Genomic DNA, 19,252 nt, shown 5'->3' with positions numbered 1-19,252 from the left:
CAAATGTGGACCAACTCTTACACCATTGGATAGTTCTCGGAAAGACAATTCCAACGGTATATTATGCGTGAAAATCTGGCACTTGGACTCGAAACAATGTCCAAAATAGTCAAAGATGCTAAATGGGATGATCCCCGGATCCACTTGGATTCACCTAAGGATCAATGGATCCGTGGAAGGTTCCACCGATCCATGGAACCGCATGGTGGTCCATGGAATACCCTGATTGGCCACGGACCACTAGGCGGTTCTATGGATCCTTGGAACTTCCACGGATTCATGGAAGCCATTGTGATCTATGACATTCTATTGATTTTTTCTCCTTTGGTTCTCATTTTCAAAATTTTGTTACTCTATTGACATGACATTGTCATCCTGATGTCTTGTTATTCTATGGAAAATCCCTTGATACTGTTGAAGTCTTGAATCCGCAGATAATGGGAATTTTTCCAAACCCTATCTTGTGGGAGGTATAGCCCTTCAAGTGAGAGAGAAGAAGTTTTTTTTCCCTCCACTTAAGTGGAAATTAGGTCCGATTTTCGACAAAGTTCTTCTGATATGCCGAGGTTCTGCCCAAATTTCGTCAACAAAATTTCATTTGATATATCGGGGTTCTGCCTAAAGTTTGTCAACGAATCTCTTCTGATAGAGCGGAAGCACCGCTGAGATGTTTGCATTGAAATTCTTCCCTTTCCAACCCTTGTAGAAGTAGTATCTAGGTATTTTCACTTACATAATTTATGTTAATTTGGCATAATGTAGTCCATCAAAGTAGCCTCTTTATTGTACATATTAATGTTTATTAAGATGTTTCATATGGTTTTATTCACATAAAATATCAATCTTGCCCTCCAGGGGTGTTTGAGTAATTATTATCATCTTATGCTGGATTGCGCTTTTGGTATTTGGAATACCTCACATGTATGTTGTTAATGGATTTAGTTATGTTTAACATCAGTAGTGATGTTTAAATATGATTTTATGCACATAAAATATACTATGCCTCTAGGGGATGTTTGTGTAAGTATTGTCATTTTATGTTGAATTGCACTTTAGGTGTTTGGAATACCTCATATGCATGTTATTAATGTATTTAGTCATATTTATATCAGTGGTGATGTTCAAATATGACTTCTCAGTTCTTTTATGCTTTTATGCTCTCTAGAGGCATTTTGGTAATTATTGTCATTTTAAGCTAATTTACTTTTTTGATATTTGCAATATCTCACATGCATGTTGTTAACGTATTTAGCCATGTTTTAATCAATGATGATGTTCAAATATCACTTTATTTACATTTTCTGCATTTATGCCCTCTAAGGGCATTTTGGAAATTTTAACCATTTTATGTTGGTTTGCATACCTGATATATCTTTATCCCTTATGATGCATGGCATTCTAATCATGATTTAACCTTGCATGTTGTTATATGACACTTTATTTTTTGTGAGAATCTTTAAACCCTAGCATCTACTACAAAGGACAGGCTCCTCAAGGCAGAGTAGGGAGTGTAAAAGCTTCCCACCTCTGTAACCTGACCTCATACCCATTCTCTGGCTAGATCATATGGAATCAATCATAACCCTATCCTTTAACCAAGATTTGGGCTACCTCTTCAGGGTTCTAGGCCCTTTAGAATCTGGGTGGCGACTCCTTTCATTTTATTTTTAAATTGTGTATTCGGCCCACGCCCCCGGAGAGACATGGCATCATGTCACTATCAACTCCACACACATCAATTGAGTCACTAAGATAGGGATCAACCTCTGATAAGTGCTATGTCGGCACCTTGCAAGGGTGGCAATCCGATCGGCACGCATTGTACCTACATTCGGTCGATGAAGCTTGAGCATGTTCGCCAGCATGTGAAGATGCTTTCTATTTTCTTAATCGATGTTATTGATCAACGAAATATATGTTGGAATACCCAAATCCCACCACATGCAACCTTTGAACCGTCAATAGTCTCAACTAGTCTGATGGGCAAAGCAAAGATGAATTAGTCTGGCATCCCTCCGGCTATTGAAGATAGTAGGGACCATATGATTGTAGGATCTAATAACAAAGTACTAATCGACTCGCACTCCGATCCACCAATTACAGTGACTCATATTATCCAGGACATTAGGTATTTGGAATCCTATTTAGAATCATATACTTTTGTTATTATTTCAGGGGAGGGAAACAATTTGGATGACTCCTTTGCCAGGAGGGTTCGGTCTTTAACGTGTAAGACTGTTAGGCCAAATTCCACTCCATGGCTTCTTAAAGCTTGTAATTCAAAATTCATATGTACTACGCATTCTTTTTTATAAAGCTTTGTTTACCAAATAAAATAAAATTTATTTCTTTTGTTTCTCCAAAAAAAAAAAAGTTGGCCTAAGAAGTCCAAAACATACTGGGTTAAGCTAATATCATAATTAGTTGATATCATAATTAAACTAATTAATACTGACAGCCTTATGGTATCAAACTTGTTGGGAAAACAACCAGGTTACCTGAATGCGTAGTGGAATCAGATTGGGCATAAACCTTTGCATTCAAGGTTGAGATCTCTTCCCATAACAAAAATTAGATGAGAAACACCGCAAATGTAATTCCTCCTCCAAATAATAATTCTACCACACTTGAGCAACGATGGGGATTGATGATCACCAACTCTTGATACTTCACTCCAATGCCAAATTAACACGAGCTATTAACCAACGAAAAACTAGGGTTTCAAAAACCCTAAACCACACACCACCAATCTCAAAGAAAGAAAGAGATAGGAGAGAGAGTGAGTTCGGCCAAGGTGAGAGCAGACAGGTTCGGCCAAGCTAGGCTGGCCGATCCCCCCTTGTGGTGTGCTTTTATAATCACAACCCTTTAGGATTGTGTTGGATTCATTTATTCACTTTCCTAAAGAAAATTGAAAACTTGTTGGAGAAGAAAACATGACTTGTAATATAACTTACTTCTAATGAGAGAAGATGTAGAATCTAAAAGGGATTTTGTGGTCCCTTTAATTATAGTCAATATTTAATCAAATAAAATACTATAATTAAAAGACCAACAACCTAATTTATTTTTCCAATTAAATGTCATGCATAATTAAGCTTTTTAATTTGCATAGAACCCTCCACTAAATAATATCTCATGATGAACTAAGACATGTAAATTAATACTGTCAGATCTCAATCCATTGTACATATCTTTAATCAGAGATTTTATGATCGTAATCAGACGCTAAAAATACGATCAAACTTTGGTACAATAATATACTAATATATTTGATAAATAGAAAATAAATTTTGTAAATAATTTAAAAAACGCCACTGGTACCAGATTCTAATCTGATTGATCACAGGTGTTTTCTCTAACTGATATTCCCCAATCAAGCGTAGCGGATTCCATGTTGTGCATCTCTTTCGTTCATGATGCGTCATCAAGAATCCAGCACACCGATATATAGTCCACATCACATCAACCATTAATGTACCAAAACCCATAATGTAATACCATAACAATAAGGATCTCTTAGGTCAAAGCATCAACTGGTGATGGGTACACATCTATCTCCTAATATGATAGACAGTAACACATGTGAGAATTTATATCATGTTGTCTCTTTCGTTCACAATGCACCATCACAAATCTAGCACACCAATATATAGTCCACATGACATCAACCATTAGTGTACCAAAACCTGTAATGTTACACCATAACAATAAGGATCTCTTAGGTCAAAGAGTCAACTAGTGATGGGTAGACATCTCTCCTTAATATGATAGACAATAATACATGTGAAATTTGTATCAGATTTTTTTCTATACATACATACAATGTATATTTACATTTATGTCTTACAAACGATATTTTTAGTGACTTACAATATAATGAACATATGAACAAGGTGTTTGGTCCTATCCCTAGTAGAGAACAATTTTGGATGAAAACTCATGGAATAAACTTATAATTCCATAAATAAATGCATGCAATAATCAAAATTAAATTTTCTTATTCAAAAAATATTCGGGTTTGATGGACATACTCCAACAAAACTATCAAGTCCCAATAGTTGTACTTATCGGATTTATCTAATCTCAATATGCCTCCTAGTCCTAGCCAACTTAACTGGCAATTTATTAATGAAACAATTAAAAAAGGAACAGAATTGCAGTCCATCTATATTTATTTATTGTATTACATCATATAAAAGTGGTGACCTAACAAGTTAATATAGAATTTAATATACTTTATTGTGAAATGACAAGAACTGTTGTCACCAAAGTGTGAGCTAACAAGTATAAGTTTCTTTAATTATCCCTTGTCTTATATTGTTATTCATAAAAAAATTATTTAATAGTATGTTTAATGTAGACTTAAAATAATATAGTTTTTTTAAAAGTTAAAAGTTTTTTAATGTAGAAATTATTGTATTTTATTATGAAATGACAAGATTTACCCTCTTTAAAAATAAGTATATTACAATAAAAGGACCAAAAAAGAAGATTACAAATTTACAATCTTGTTTTAATTGGCAATAGTTTGATAATATTCAAGTCTCCTCCCTAGCTAATGTCACACCATTTGTTATATTCCACAAAATTGTAATGAGGAGGTCCACTTGATGTTGCTATTTTAATCAATTCTTTTATATTGACATGAACCCAAAAAAGTAATTTCCTTTTTAAATCTTGGTGTTTAGTGTGGGAATGGACAAAAGGGGTTTATACAAATACAACTTCTTGTTCTGGCATTGGTTCATGCACAAGCTAGCAATGCACCTCGTTGTGGTCTTTTCGTCTTTCCCTCTATTTGGATTCCAAATATTTGGGCTACCAAGTTGCAAATATACAATGCATGATCGAAGCCTCCTACCAAAATGTAGCATACGAGGGATTGTTCATTTTTGAATTATTATCTGGAGTAGGAACTTCATTTTGCGATTCTAATGTAATCTATTATTTTCCGTTTCGTTTCGCTTCGTTATGAGTTCACCTCAAATTTGAATGCAAACGTTCTATAACCGTTCCCAATCCACTACGCTATTAGATCACAGATTTCAACAATGTTATCAAAAGGTTATAAGGTATTAAACATGAATTTAAATCTGAAATCTTAATATGAATCTATTTAAATGGATTAGTATGTTCTTCAAATTACTTATTTTAAAAGTTGTATACATTCACATAACCACAAGCAATCACTTCAAAGGTTGGCGTAGGAGTCCAAAACGTAGTGGGTTAAGAGTGGGTTAAGCTTATGTCATAATTAAACAAATTAATACTAACAAGTGACAGCCCTTATGGTGTCAAGACCGAATGGATGTACCTAATCGGACTTATCTAATCTCAATTTGCCTCCTAGCCAACTTTACCGGCAGTTATATTAATAAAATAGTGAAACAATAAAAAAAAAGATGGAATTTTTAGACAAAAACAATTATTTTTTTCCTTCACCCTTTGCTTTGAAAAAATAGATTAAAAAAAATTTTCATTTAACCTCAAACCCATTTGAATGTAGCATACATCAGCGGGGCTCGAGAATTGATGTGTAAGCGATTTATGGGAGTTAGTAATCGTCAGCATGCTTATACTAGTGACGTTATTGTTGCTATAACTAAAGAAGCAAAAAGAATGAGGAAATTGAAAAAGAAAAAGGACCTATTGATTCTTACACAACTCATTTTTATGATCAGACTTCAACGGTTCCTTGGGGTCGTGCCTTGTCAATGAACAACTCCCTCGTCAAGAAATAGATAAAACTTGTTATTTAATTGTTTTAGTTATTATATTACCTCATATAAAATTATAAAAAGAAGGGTAAAGCATTTACCAAAAAAAAAAAGAAAAGAAGGGTAAAACTGTTTGTAATCGAACTTATTTGCCCTTCATATATTACTTATCAATTTCTTAAAGTAAAGGTGTTTTTTTTTAAATTTCCCCCTCCTCCTTCCTCACCTTTTCCCTCCCATTCTTCTCTATCTCCCCCTGCCGTCTCACCCTCTAATTGATTTCAGAGATACATAATGAGGAAGAGCATCGAAATGAATCTCCTCAAAACAATCCAACCATGAAGGGGATGATTGTTGTCATTGCATGGGATTTTCCCCCAAACATACATGAAGGTTCTGCTCTCACGCCATTCAAGATTTTGTCTCCAAGATGATAATAGTGGAAATTAGTTTCCCTTTCGATTTGCATCATTTTGTTGCAGGCTTTGCAAGAGGGGAAACCAGAAATCATACAAAACTCGCACTGAAGCGAAGAGCTTTAATGGTTTCCAACATAGAGCAACAGCTCTGTTCGAAGCTTCGAAAAAACCAACTTCTTAATAGCATGCATCAAACAAAAGATCGAACAGTCCCATGGGGAGGATTGATTGTGTAACATTTAATAAATCAAAGAACCCCGAACACTGGTGTGGATGTTCGTATCTCTGTTGAATAGTCCACTTTTCTTTTCTTGGTGAGACAAAATTTATTTCATTGAAATTAACAACACAAGAAACTAGAACATCATCAAGTTTATCATTGAGGTGTCAACTAACAAAGATATTCAAGTGAACAGGTGGTAGTTGATTCTTAAACAGATGACACAAAGTAACCTGTTGGACTCTTCTTAAGTAAATGACTATAAACGTATAGAATCAAAAATTCAAGAGTGCTTTGACGATAGAAACAAGAGTCCAACAATCTTGTACCTGCTACGGTCCATTGAAAATGACCCATTAAGTTCACCCTCTCCACTCTCAAACCTTAGCCACAAGGAGAGCTCAACTTTGGAATGAATCGTCAACCTACAGAACAGAGACTTCGTTGGACCAGTTTTGGGTTAGAGAGACAACCAAAAATGGAACATGTAGACCATCGAGTTGTCAATAAGAGGAGAATCCTCAAGGCAACGATTGGCAAATCGGTGTTATAGACACAAATATTGAGGTTTGTGGTATCGAAGGTGGGCTGTACCAATGGTGGCAGAAGCGAGAGTTGGTTTCTTGGGCTCATGAGAAAAATGATTAGGAGAAAGGGCTAGACCAGGTTATGAAATTACCATATTAGACCTTTTTTGCTACCAAGTCATCATACTATGGGTAAAAATGTGCGATTACAATTTCTATTTGTAACCTTCTTGGTTACAAATAGACACAACCCTAACAAGAATAGGTTTTATTTATTTATTTATTTTTTGATAAAGAGCTTTATTAATGCTAGAACAACGTTCCATAAGAGTCAGCATACAAGGAAAGAATTAAACATGAGGGTGGAACCAAGCCAAAAAGCAGAGGATTGAGAATTAGCTCCAAGCGAAGCTAAGCTGTCTGCAACAGAGTTGGCTTCTCGAAGAGTATGTGAGAAAATGATGTCTTGAAATTGGGAAGTGAGCAACCTGCATTCATTGATGATATGAACGATCTTCCATGGAGTGGCTAGGGTATCACCTTTAAGAATTTTGACCACCAGCAGATTTTCACTCTCGATTACCAGCTTCATGAAATTTAAACTCAAGGCCAAAAGCATAGCATGACGAATAGCAAGGGCTTCTGCAGCCAAGGCATAGTTCCAACCAATTTCTTCTGAAAAGCAGCAAATAAAAAGAAGCATTCGCCGCTCAGTAGACTCCACCAATACCAAAAGAGCCCGGATTACCTAGGCTCGCTCCATCCACATTAAATTTAACAAATTGGGGATTGGGAGCAAGCCACTTCACCAAATGAGAAGAGGGTCTCAAAGGAGCCGAACTGTGAAGATTGAAATCTCTAGCCCAGGCAATAGCTCTAAGGAGGATCTCATTAGGCTTAAACCTCACCTGTCTGAAAATGAAGTCCCAATATCCAACCAAAATATGCCAAATGATGTTGTAGAACAAAGAGGCCTTTAGTCTGTTGTCTCTGATGTGGGAGTTAATGAAATCTATAGATGATAGAATCCCAGATCTGATGTCGAGATTCGAGAAAAGATTATGCAAGCCAATGTTAAACCAAATATTGTTAACCATGGGGGATGCGAGGAATAACTAGTTGGCGGATTGGGGGTGTTGATTACACAAGAAACATATGGGATTGAGATTGAGGCCTCTAGATAAGAGTAGATCTAGAAGAGGGAGTCTTTGATGGGAGCCGTTGGGAGATGCCAAATCTTGAGCCAGATCAAATTGGACTCAAGGAGAGACTCTCTAATGGCAATGTTGTAGGCAGAGGCTACAGTGAACCTGCCAGACGAAGTACCAATCCAAACCATGAGGTCCTCATAGGGGAATATAGGAATAGAAATGGAAAGAATACAAAAGGCAATATTGGGCTGCCACCAGTGGAAAACCAAATCTCTACGCCACGACTTGGAACTAGATTTAATAAAGAAATTAATAGTAGAAGGAGAGTTAGGGAGGAGGGGGTAAGGGGCAGTTGGGGGGCAATTAGGAATCTAATGATCGAGCCAAGGGTTGATGGAGTGGCCATTGCCCACTTGGAAAAAAAGATACCTTTTCTTAGGAGATCTCTAGAAGAACAGATCGATTTCCAACCCCAGGATGCAGTGGACGGGCAGGGCACATTAAGAAAGGAAGTGGAAGGGAAGTATTTTGCTTTCATGAGTTGGGACCAGGGTGAAGAGGAGGGGTTTAGAAGTTCCCACCCCTTCTTAGCAAGCAAAGCCTGATTCATGGGAGCGGAGAGCTTCAAATTGAGACCTCCAAAGTTTTTGGGTAGGCATATGGTGTTCCAAGAGATGGTGGGGACAAGAGAATGTCCCATTGGACCAGAAGATTTTCTACTACTGCAACCCATAGATTTTTGAATGGAAACAGGAATTTTGAAACAAAACATTGTATAGAGAGGCATGGCAGAGAGAGTAGATTGAACAATAATAGCTTTACCTGTAGGGCTAAGGTACTGAGTCTTCCAGCTGCAACTTGTTAGAGACTCTTGTAATAAGATTTGAACATTGGTTCTTCGAAAGCTTGCCACTAGAATAAGGAATGCCTAGGTAAGAATTGAGAGAGGAGGTGGAAGTAATCTGGAAAAATACTCTCAACTGCCGTTTGATGTTTGAATCCATATTGGGGCTGAACTGGGCTCTAATCTTTTTCATATTAATGGCTTGCCCTGAATACTTGCAGTAGGTATCAAGAATGCAACTTAAAGCATGAGCCTTAGGCAAAAAAGCCTCGCCAAAGAAGATTAAGTCATATGTGAATGCCGTATGAGAAATTTTTTTGCCTCCTCTATTAATTTGAAGGCCATTGATGTGTTTCTCTTCCAGAGCAATAGCTAACTTGGTAGATAAAACTTTAATGCACAACACAAAGAGATAGGATGAAAGAGGATCACCTTGCCTCAAACCACGAGATGGCTTGAAAAAAGGAAGAGGGAAACCATTTAGGAGGATGCTCATGTTGGGATTCTTCATACAAAACATCACCCATTGCACCCAAAGATGATCAAAACCGAAGTTTAATAGAGTGCTCTTGAGAAAATTCCATTCAACTCTATTGTAAGCATCCATTCCCGGCGCGCCATGACGCGTAGGGTGTTTTGTTATTCCTCAATGGAGAGAGAGAGAGAGAGAGAAGGAATGCATCTTCTCAATGTCAATTTATCAGGGGATGGGGGTCATGCAATCATTTAAAATGGAGTCACCACCTAGGGTTAGGGCCTAGGACCCACAGGGCTACACGATTCTGTTTGGTCTGGTCAGAGATTTATGGTAAGTAGTCAGGTTACGCGAGTGGGAAGGTGTTAGACACCTACCTTGCCCGAGTAAACCGGTCTTTCTACTAGATGCTTGTTTTTTAATATTCTCCCTTTATGAATGTCCTATACCCACATTCATGGCTAAATAATGATGCACAAACTATTTAAATAAATTAAACTATGTTATACTAACTACTATGTACACTACACAGGAATACTTAAGAGTCTACATTGTGCCAAAATTAAAGGTTAACGATAAAAATGTATAGTTGTATACTAAATCAATGCGATTATGAAAAATACAAGATGCAGAGCGTCCCCCGGCTTAGGTGGAGACAAATGACTAAATTTGTCCTCTGTCGGACAAAGTAACGTCTCTCGGGAACCAAATTGGAACAACTTCTACAAAGTATGGGCATCATGAGAATTTGGGAGTCGAATACTCGATTCTTGAACAAAATGGCTATAGCATGAGGAATTTTGAGGATCGGACGATAAAGGGTCAAAGAAGTTGGGTTCGGATAACCCGGACTTTGGATAAAGGGGTAAGGCTCGAAAGCTCAGAAACGGGTTGGGGGAAGGCCCCGAAACAAGGGAAACGGGAAAAAAGGTGAAAACTAGGCTCTGAGGGGCTCCCCTTTCCCAAAAACTTTGTTGATGCCAATGAGGAGGGGAAGAGGGCTATTTATAAGCAAAAATGGGCTCTGTGGCGCAACGGCGGGGCTCCTGGGTGCCTCTCCTACTACGAGGGAAAGTTTGACCTATCCTTTGAGTTGGTAGCAGAACTTGAAAATCCATACAAAGATGTACCTTTGTGTTGGAGTTTTTCTTCCTCGAACCTGAACTGCTTGTAGGCATCATGTGATAGGATGTCCACAGAGTCTCCTGTGCCCACCAACAGGCGGTGAACCGTGCACTCGGCGATTACGGCGTGTATGATTACTGCATCATCATGCGGGAGGTTTAGTCCTGCGAGGTCCTCATTTGTGAAGGTGATGGTGGGATTTGGCCTTACCCTCTCTTGCTTTGTACTTCTACCACACCGATGAGCTGGACGTGGGCTTTTGCCTTTCAGACTGACTCTTGACCGGGTCCTCTGAAGATGGTAAGGATGTCAATGCCCAAGGGCTGGTTTGCTTTGGGGTTGGAATAGTGTTCCTCAGCCTTCTTTGCTGGGGTGTCCTAACTGTTTCTGAGACCTTTTGCTTCCTGTCTTCGGGGCTGATCTCCCCTTTCTTCTCTAGCCCAAACGGGAGTCTATCTCCTATTCTTCACGTACTGGCGGAGACGACTGGCCTGGATCAGCTCTTCAATCTCTTTCTTTAACTGCCAACAGTTTTTTGTGTCGTTTCCATTGTCCTTGTGGAACCGACAGTACTTTTTTGAATTTCTTTCTTCAGGCGCTGAGTACATCAGTTTAGGCTATTGTAGGAGCCCTCGATCGCTAATCTGCATCAAGGTTTTGGTTTGGTTTGTGTTTAGCGGTGTGTACTTGGGGCTCCTCTCCCTTCTTTTGTCTTCCATGCGATCAAATCTTTGTCTCTTTTCTCGGCCTCTTTGATCATCCTTCTTAGGGGGTGACTTCTTCCTTTCTTGGACTCCTTGTTCCACCGTCTTCCGTGCTTCTAGAACGCCAGCCATGTTGGCAAACTGATAACACCTTTGTAGCATCTCCATCATGGTATTAGGGTGATCTAGGGCCATGGATCGGACGAGCTCTTTCTTCATGATGCCGGTGTAGAGCGCATTGTACGCCATGACATTATCTAGATCCTTGATATCTAAGGATTCTTGGGTGAACTTTGTGACGTAGTTTCAGATGGACTCGTTGTCTCTCTATCTGATAGCCAATAGGTTGAAAACGGTCTTCTTTTTCTTGATTTTTCTCTAAAAGGTGAGGACAAAGGCCTTCCCGAGATCCACAATGCAGGGAAAGCTCTACAAGATACCGCACCTCCTCCTCTATAGATGGTCATCATGGCATTGAAGTAGTTGATGGTCGTTCGGTCCCATTCTATGGTGTGAAGTTGGGAGGCTTAAAACCGTGTGGCAACTCGACAGTCATGATCTCCGCGGAGAATGGGTGATCTCCTGAGTAATGCTGGTCGATCGAGGCTTTGGAGCTGTGCATCAAGCTATCATATCCTTCTCTCTAGATCTTGGTTCATCTGTCTGCTGGACACCGTGATCTGCTGACTGGGCCCATAGCTTTGCCTATGAGTCCTCTTATCGTTGTCGAGTGGGCCATGCCGAGTAGGAGCTTCAACGTAGTCCCTATATTTGTACTGGTTCTCGACGCATGGCTCACCAGTCGGGAGTCCCTCGGCTCCGATTGGGTTAGCCAAGCGATCCTTGGAACGGGGTAGTCTCGTTGGAAGACACTCCGCAGGCATCTCTGTTCGTCCATTGGGAGTCATCATCCTGAGGGAGGATGGCTGTGATGATCCCGCTTGGCTTTCTAATCTTTGTGTCGGAGATGAAGCTTACGCCAGAGGCCCTCGTGAGTCTTGGGCTGTAGCCACTTGCTGTGGAACTACCACGGAAGGTGGTATGGGGAACCTGGTGGGGCCTCCCTGTTTAACAATGTCTCTGAGGAAGGCATTGGTTTGCAAGACCAGGACCTGAAAATCTCAAACTTGTGCGTTGAAAGCCAGAGCTTCAAGATCCAATGCCTCTGGTATCATCATGGCCGGGACAGGTGGTGGTTGTGAAAGCTCCTCCGTCGTTGGCATGGCGCGTCCCCCTGGTAGATTATCAGGGGTTGGCGTCCCCAGTTCTTCAGTTGGATCTTCTGTATTCGTCTACTGTTCCATTTATGAAGCTATCCTTCTGGGGCAGTTAGTACCACTAGTGCTTCCTCTGAGAGGATGGCCACTACCCTTCCTGCTGGAGGAGCTGGGTTATAAGTTTGTTGTTGTCTTAGTCATTGATAGAGGGTATTCAAGTAGGTTGGATTGAATAGGATCATTTTCACAGATGGTGCCAATTTGTTGCGTCAAGAAACCTTGGGTCCTCGTGTCCACCCACGGGCAGTACCTGCACAAAGTAGCAAGCGGGCAAGGGTGAGGCAAGTGTCAGGCTGTGGGGCACCGGCGGGGGACTCTCTGATGCCTAAGTCAGGTCTCTCTCTAGCAAGCAGATGAAACAATGAGGGTTCTCAAAGTCTCGATCCCCTTCTATGGGGTATTACCTTCCCTTTTATAGGGTTTGATCTCTTTGTGGCGTGGCGCCAATGAAAAGGTCCTGACATGACCAATGGAGAAACCTTACTCAAGAGATGAGGCGGGATGTTTCTTCTGTCTCTGATGTGGATAGTCCTATATGGAGAGTTGTTTTGTGGAGAGTCTTGTATGGAGAGTTCCTTCATTGGGGTGAGGTACCCTATGAGCGTAGGAGCTCCTTTTCTGATGTGCATCATTAGATGCCCATAAATATGATGGAGAGTGGTGGCCCTCCTTGGAGAGTGGCTGTCCTTTCTGGAGAGTGGTTTTGTCCACTAGAGAGTGGTATCATCCACTTGGAGAGTGGTAGCGCCCACTTGATCACTGTTTTTGGTGGCTGAGGGTGTGCTTTAGGCCTTCAGTCATACGACTGCCCTTAGTGAGGGGTGATGTTTTTTAGGGATCTGGCGGGTCCTCTTAGCCATGGATCTCCGGGCGCATAGTTCTTACCCAGTGGTCCATTATTGGCTTTCGAGTGAATAGTTCTTACCCGGCGTCGTGGACCCCTAGGCTAATAGTTCTTACCCGTCGGATCTACAGTGGGCCTTTGGGCGGATAGTTAATACCCAGTGGATTTGTCGTGGGTCTCTGGGCGAATAGTTCTTACCCGTCGGGTGTCCCTCCCGTTGCCACATGTCAAGAGTTTATTGGGTGACCATTATATGGTATAACACAATGCATGAATCGAAGCCTCCTACCAAAATGTAGCATATGAGTGACTGTTCATTTTTGAACTGACTTTTGACTTTTTTTGAGTTTAGAGAAACCTAGAATCAGGATAGTGTGAGGATCTACTCCTGCCGCGCGCCGTGATGCGTCGGGCAGTGGTTATGCTCCTCAATGGAGAGAAGGAAGGAATCTTCTCGATGTCATTTATCAGGAGATGAGGGTCATGTAATCATATAAAATGGAGTCGCCACCTAGGATTAGAGCCTAGGACCCATTCGGTGTAGCCCTGTGAAGGCCTACGAGATTCCGTTTGGTCTGGTCAAAGATTTGGGGTAAGTCGTCAGGTTACGAGAGTGGCAAGGTGTTAGGCACCCACTTCGCCCGGATAAACCAGTCTTTCTATTAGATGCTGGTATTCGAATATTCCCCCTTTATGAATATCCTATACCCACATGTATGGCTAAATAATGATGCACAAACTATTAAATAAATTAACCTATGTTATGCTAACTACTACGGACACTACACAGGGATACTTAAGAGTCTACATTGTGCAAAAATTAAAGATTAACAGTGAAAATGTATACTTGTACACTTTAAACCAATGCAATTACGAAAAATGCAATGCGAAAGACGTCCCCCGGCTTAGGTAGAGACAAACGAATGACTTTGTCCTCTGTCAGACAGAGTAACGTCTTACAAGTGTTGAATCTTTAGGTTTTGGACAGAATAGCGGCGTTGCGAGATTTTGGGAGTTGGATCCCCGATTCTCAGACAAAATGGCTACGTCATAGGGGATTCTTGAGATTCGGGCGAAAAAGGTCGAAGAAGTCGGGTTCAGATAACCCAGACTTCAGACAGAGGGACAAGGCTTGAAAACTCGAAAACGGGTTGGGAGAAGGCCTCAAAACAAGGAAAATGGAGAAAAAAAAAAAGGAGAAAACTGGGCTCTGGAGGACTCCCCCTCTCCCAGAAATTGGGGTTATGCAAATGAGGGGGGGGGGGGGAAGGGCTATTTATAGGCAAAAATGGGCCATGCTGCGCCGCACGATGGGGACGTGGGTGATCGCGGCGCATCTACAGTGCTACGTGGTAGGGCCACGCCCGTTTATGACACCGCATGGTCGGGCCGCATCTGTCTGTGGTACCATTGGGTGTGTTAAATTGCCGTGCTTGCACCCGCGATGCTACCGCGCGTGCGGTGCATACTCTATAGGGATTACGAGGGTGTTATGAATGTTGTGTTGGAGGATGGGCTCCAGAGGACATTGTCAGTCATTCGTGTCCAATTGTCGTCATTGTCAAGGGTGGTGACAAAATTCAATATCTATAGATAGTTCTTTAGCTCAACTTAAGGAGTTACAATTTTTTTTGCCCCTTTTAGCTGTCTCACATAAATACAAATAAAATTTGGAGTTAGCTCCTTTTGTGTAAAAAAAAAATAGGACTTCATGTGTTGGTTATTTTCATGTTATAGAACAAAATTGAAAGGTCTTCTATGCATGATTAGCAATACTAGCAACAATATGCTAAGCTAGGTCCTGGCCATCAATTTTCCAGATAATGCTTCACCCAAAGAATCTCAGAGAGACCGCTCATATCAATTCAAGGTTGTTCTTTTCCACTGTAGAGTCGAAAAACATCTCTTACTAGCATACAGAATAACTTGAAATTTGCAAATCATAACAAAGCAAAGAACTTTTTTAAAAGAAAGAAAGGATAATAAATTTCATTGCCGCAAACAAATCATCTAATAGCTAAGTTACTGTGAGAGATGTCTCCCAAGAATAATATTATTTGCAGGTAAATTGCTAAAACCCTAAATTTGTTGGCATTGCTTCTATATACATCAACTGTAAGTTAGCTGTGAGGGGCGCCTTGAAGCCAACAGGCCAAGAAATCTATTTGAATAGTAAAAGGAGATTGCAGCCACTCCCAAGACCCACTACAGTTCCTAATTTTGTAAAAAACAACTCTCCTTGAGCCTATACACACTGTCAACATATCCTTCCACATCCCAGAGGAAGTAACCAAAAGCAACAGCTTCCAACACAAACCTCTTTAGGCTAGCAAAGGTGACATCAATAGCCTCATCACTCTCAAAGGCTCCCATCTCATCCCCAAAAAGTGCCCAGCTGTGCTTCTCAATGAGATTCACTGCCTCTTGAGATTTTATTTTTGCACATCTCTGCAATGTCTCAGGGTCAAATCTCATCACATAACATCTCAGCTTGTCCTGCTTCCTAGAATGCCTCCCTGACACATGACTCAATGAGGTGGCCCAAGTGTTAATTGAGTGGCTGTGAGCAACAAGATTCTCCAACCTATGGTACTGAAACTCCGTAATGGGAACATGAATCCCATGGCCAAGAGGAAAGTCATGATTGGTCAGAGCTAGACTTCGTTCCAGGTTGTGTCTCAAGCATGCAGACTTCAGGAAATAGCCATACATAATGGAGGCAGCATAGACTTGGCCAAGCTGAAGCCTTTGCATCTGGGTTGTGGTCCTATTGATCCAATTTTCAGAGATATTAGATTTTCCTCTCCAACCAAGGATAGTGGAAACATGTTCCCTAACCATCTCCAGGACTTCAATGCTATAAATGGACTCGAGCTCCCTGTCCTTTGATAGCAACCCCTCTATTCTGCCATTATTGATGCATCTAGAGAGCCTTGGAACCATATCAACTTTGATCTCAGAGAACCTGCGAACAATTAGCATGTACATGACATCTTCAACAGCAATTTGGCATTCATGCTCTTTCAGTTCAACAATCCTCCTGATGACCAAAATAATAACGTTAGTGCACCAATTTGATTTAGGCAGCTTTATTTTAGAGAATAAGGTTGTCAAAAGACCATATATTTCTGAAATCATCACCAAAATTTATTCAAACTTCAGAAGTTAAAAATCTTGCTGAATGATTCAAAATGAGTTGCAGTTTTCAACAAGATCACTACATTGTATAAGTTCGAGACATCCATACAGATTATGCATAGTTCATCCAATAAGAGAGTCCCAACCTCATCTACAGAAAGAAAAAAACCTAAGAATGGAACCACTCATATGGAGTTTGCTGAGTAGATTGGGTTATTTTCATTAGGGAGACATAAACAACCATCCAAATGTCAAAAAAACTGAGCATTTAAGTAGCTTTGATCGTTGCAACACATGGTTTTGTGTTAAACATCGACCAACATCCCCTAAAAGAAAGTTTGAACCCACCTCTTTGTAGCATTTGTACCAATTCATCACTTGTATGGGAACTAGTTTAAGCACAGTTTTTAAACTTTCTGGAAACTAAATAAAAACAGTAGTTCAGAAAACGTTTCAATGATCTATAATGGTTTTTCAAGCAAGTTTCAAGTAATTTAAAAAATTTAGAAGCTCCTAATTTTAAATAATTAAAAAAAACCCCTTAAACCCCTAAATCAGAATATTTTGCAGCTGACTAGGTCCTATTTGTATAACAACAGGGTACCCAGTAAATTTCTTAAGTACACATACACCAATACCAGGTATAATTCATAACACTCCCCATTTTGGGAAATGATTCTTTTCATGGCCCAAGATTAAATTGGAGAGAGGATTCTAAGACCTTTGAAAATGAAATCTTCTGGCTCTTCTTCTCCTTTTCACTGTTAGTATTCTTCTTCGTCAATCTCTCATGTTTTATAATAAATCTGTTTTTTATTATTAGAAAGGTTTTCATTCAATTATACGAGTTATTGCATTGACTATAGCTTACTAAGCTAAGCTTTCATCTAATATAGATTGTTGGCTGAAATCACATATTTTATTTTTAAATGAGATTATTGATATTTAGCCTAGTTGATGTCTAACCTACCTTAGCTTATCCTTCTCCAATTCCATGGTTTAGAATTAGTTTTGGAGTAAACACTCTACAATGGGGGGTTAGTTGCCTCCACGCATGAACCAGCTTATGTTATTATTTGTCTCGTTTTACTCAGTCAAGAAGCAATTTCCTCAATTATGATAAATCCAAAACAAGCACAAGTAGATCAACTTAGAAGACCTCGTAGAAATCAATCTTACAACATAAACTAATCTAAAATAAGCACAGGTTAATCAACTTAGAACCCAGACAATGGAAATTGATATTGGATTTTGTTTTTCATTCAGACCCATCAGATATCTCTAAAAGTGAAGCCTTCCATTAGAATGCATCAAGGTACAAACATGTTAGAAAGAACAGTTAGGTTTTAGGTGAAAAGCAGAGCAAAACTTGTAAACCAAAAGTCTAATATCATTTAGACGAAGTAAGACCACCAAAATGAACTTTACTAACGAACGAATCGATTCCAGAAGAATACAAAATAACGAAAATTATAGGACTCACCGGTGAAGACAGGATTCAGGTGAACCCTCACTGTGTTGCTTTCGGGCGATGGCTCCGTCCCTATCGGCAGCTAACTCATTCAATTGCTCGGTCACGGCAACATCGAAGAGGTGGCGTTGGTTCTGCAATACACTGGTGAGGAATTTCCCAGCAGAGGACCTGGCCTCAAGGGGCCAATCCACTTCATTTCTATATCCACAGTGACTAGATTCGGCACTTGCAGCGGCAATCAATACCGTTCGAATCGATCTCTTATCATTGAACCAGATTCGTCCCCCGAAACGCCTAGTATCGCAGATCCTTCTCTGCAAGAACACAGAGAAGCAAATGATCTCATATAATAAAGAATTTCTTCTTTAGAGTAAAGACTAGATCAAGGGAGATAATAAGAAAGCAAACCTGGGAAGCGAAGCTGATATTGTCGGAAAAATCAGAGGTGAACCTTAAGAAAGCCTTGGAATCCCCTCCAGACTTCACCGCAGAAGGTGAAGCTTTGGCAATGGGGATTCTGCTGTATGGGAGACAACAGTCCATCAACAATCTCAATAACTCTCGAAAGGAAAACAGGAATCGAAATCTACAGAGAGAGAGAGAGAGAGAGGGATTCGGCTTAGAGCCTTAGAGAATAGAATGAAATCCAAATACGGAAGCTCTCAAGATCTCATTTGCAAAGGTTTTATAAAATCGATGAGAGAGAGAGAGGTGAATTGGATGAGAAGAATACAATGGGCCAGTGACCTCGGGAGATGGAGAAAGAGGGATAGAGACGCCACCTCAGCTACCGCCCATAGAGTGACATATCCATTCGCTGACTCTGCGGCAGGGAAGTTTGGCATTTTTTTCACCTTCTTACCACCAAAAAAAAAAAGAAAAAAAAGAAAAAACCTTAATGCGTTGTAAGGTACAGTAGCATTTTCTTACCAAAAAAAAAAAAAAAATACATTAGCACCTTCTTACAAAAAAAAAAGTATAGCAACTCCTTATCAAAGAAAAGTAGGAATGTAAATCGATCAAATTTGGTTCGGATAGGACAATTTTGTTTCCGAATCCGTTTATCAAACTATTCTCCAATCAGATTGGATTTAATATTATCAAATTCAAATTTAATTTTCTAAACGAATTCCAAATATTATTTGGTTCGATTCATTTAATAAACTTTTTTAACAATTTGACTTTGGTAATTATTGGCTCATTGAAAAATGAGCCGAGTGCCACAAGCAAGAAGACTGCTGCTCCTACACAACACCAAATCAGCGTACATAATGCTTTGGCTTTGGCAGAGCGTGATTATGCATCAAAATTTGACACTCATTTTATAAAGTCTT

At 39.9% G+C, this 19,252-nt stretch overlaps 1 protein-coding gene across 3 annotated transcripts; it reads right to left on the bottom strand.

Annotated features, from left to right (window-relative positions):
* Positions 1-5,409: 5,409 nt before the first annotated feature.
* LOC122660190 (UV-B-induced protein At3g17800, chloroplastic-like) lies at positions 5,410-18,525 on the bottom strand. 3 transcript variants are annotated; one of them, XM_043855392.1, is made up of 4 exons: positions 18,327-18,525; positions 17,928-18,232; positions 15,538-16,346; positions 5,410-5,446 (listed from the first exon to the last, which is right to left on the bottom strand). In XM_043855392.1, exons 1-4 carry the CDS (start codon positions 18,459-18,461, stop codon positions 5,442-5,444), a joined length of 1,254 nt encoding a protein of 417 aa, XP_043711327.1. In that variant the 5' UTR covers positions 18,462-18,525; the 3' UTR covers positions 5,410-5,441. The 3 variants fall into 3 exon arrangements, with proteins under 3 accessions (XP_043711327.1, XP_043711326.1, XP_043711328.1); XM_043855391.1 differs by lacking the exon at positions 5,410-5,446 and having other exon boundaries at positions 15,403-16,346; XM_043855393.1 differs by lacking the exon at positions 5,410-5,446 and having other exon boundaries at positions 15,403-16,346; positions 18,345-18,525.
* Positions 18,526-19,252: the final 727 nt, after the last annotated feature.

The sequence above is a fragment of the Telopea speciosissima genome, chromosome 4, assembly GCF_018873765.1.
Source record: "Telopea speciosissima isolate NSW1024214 ecotype Mountain lineage chromosome 4, Tspe_v1, whole genome shotgun sequence".
NCBI lineage: Eukaryota > Viridiplantae > Streptophyta > Magnoliopsida > Proteales > Proteaceae > Telopea > Telopea speciosissima.
Note: the sequence above shows the minus strand (reverse complement) of the source record. Positions and strands in the feature narration are given on the sequence as shown.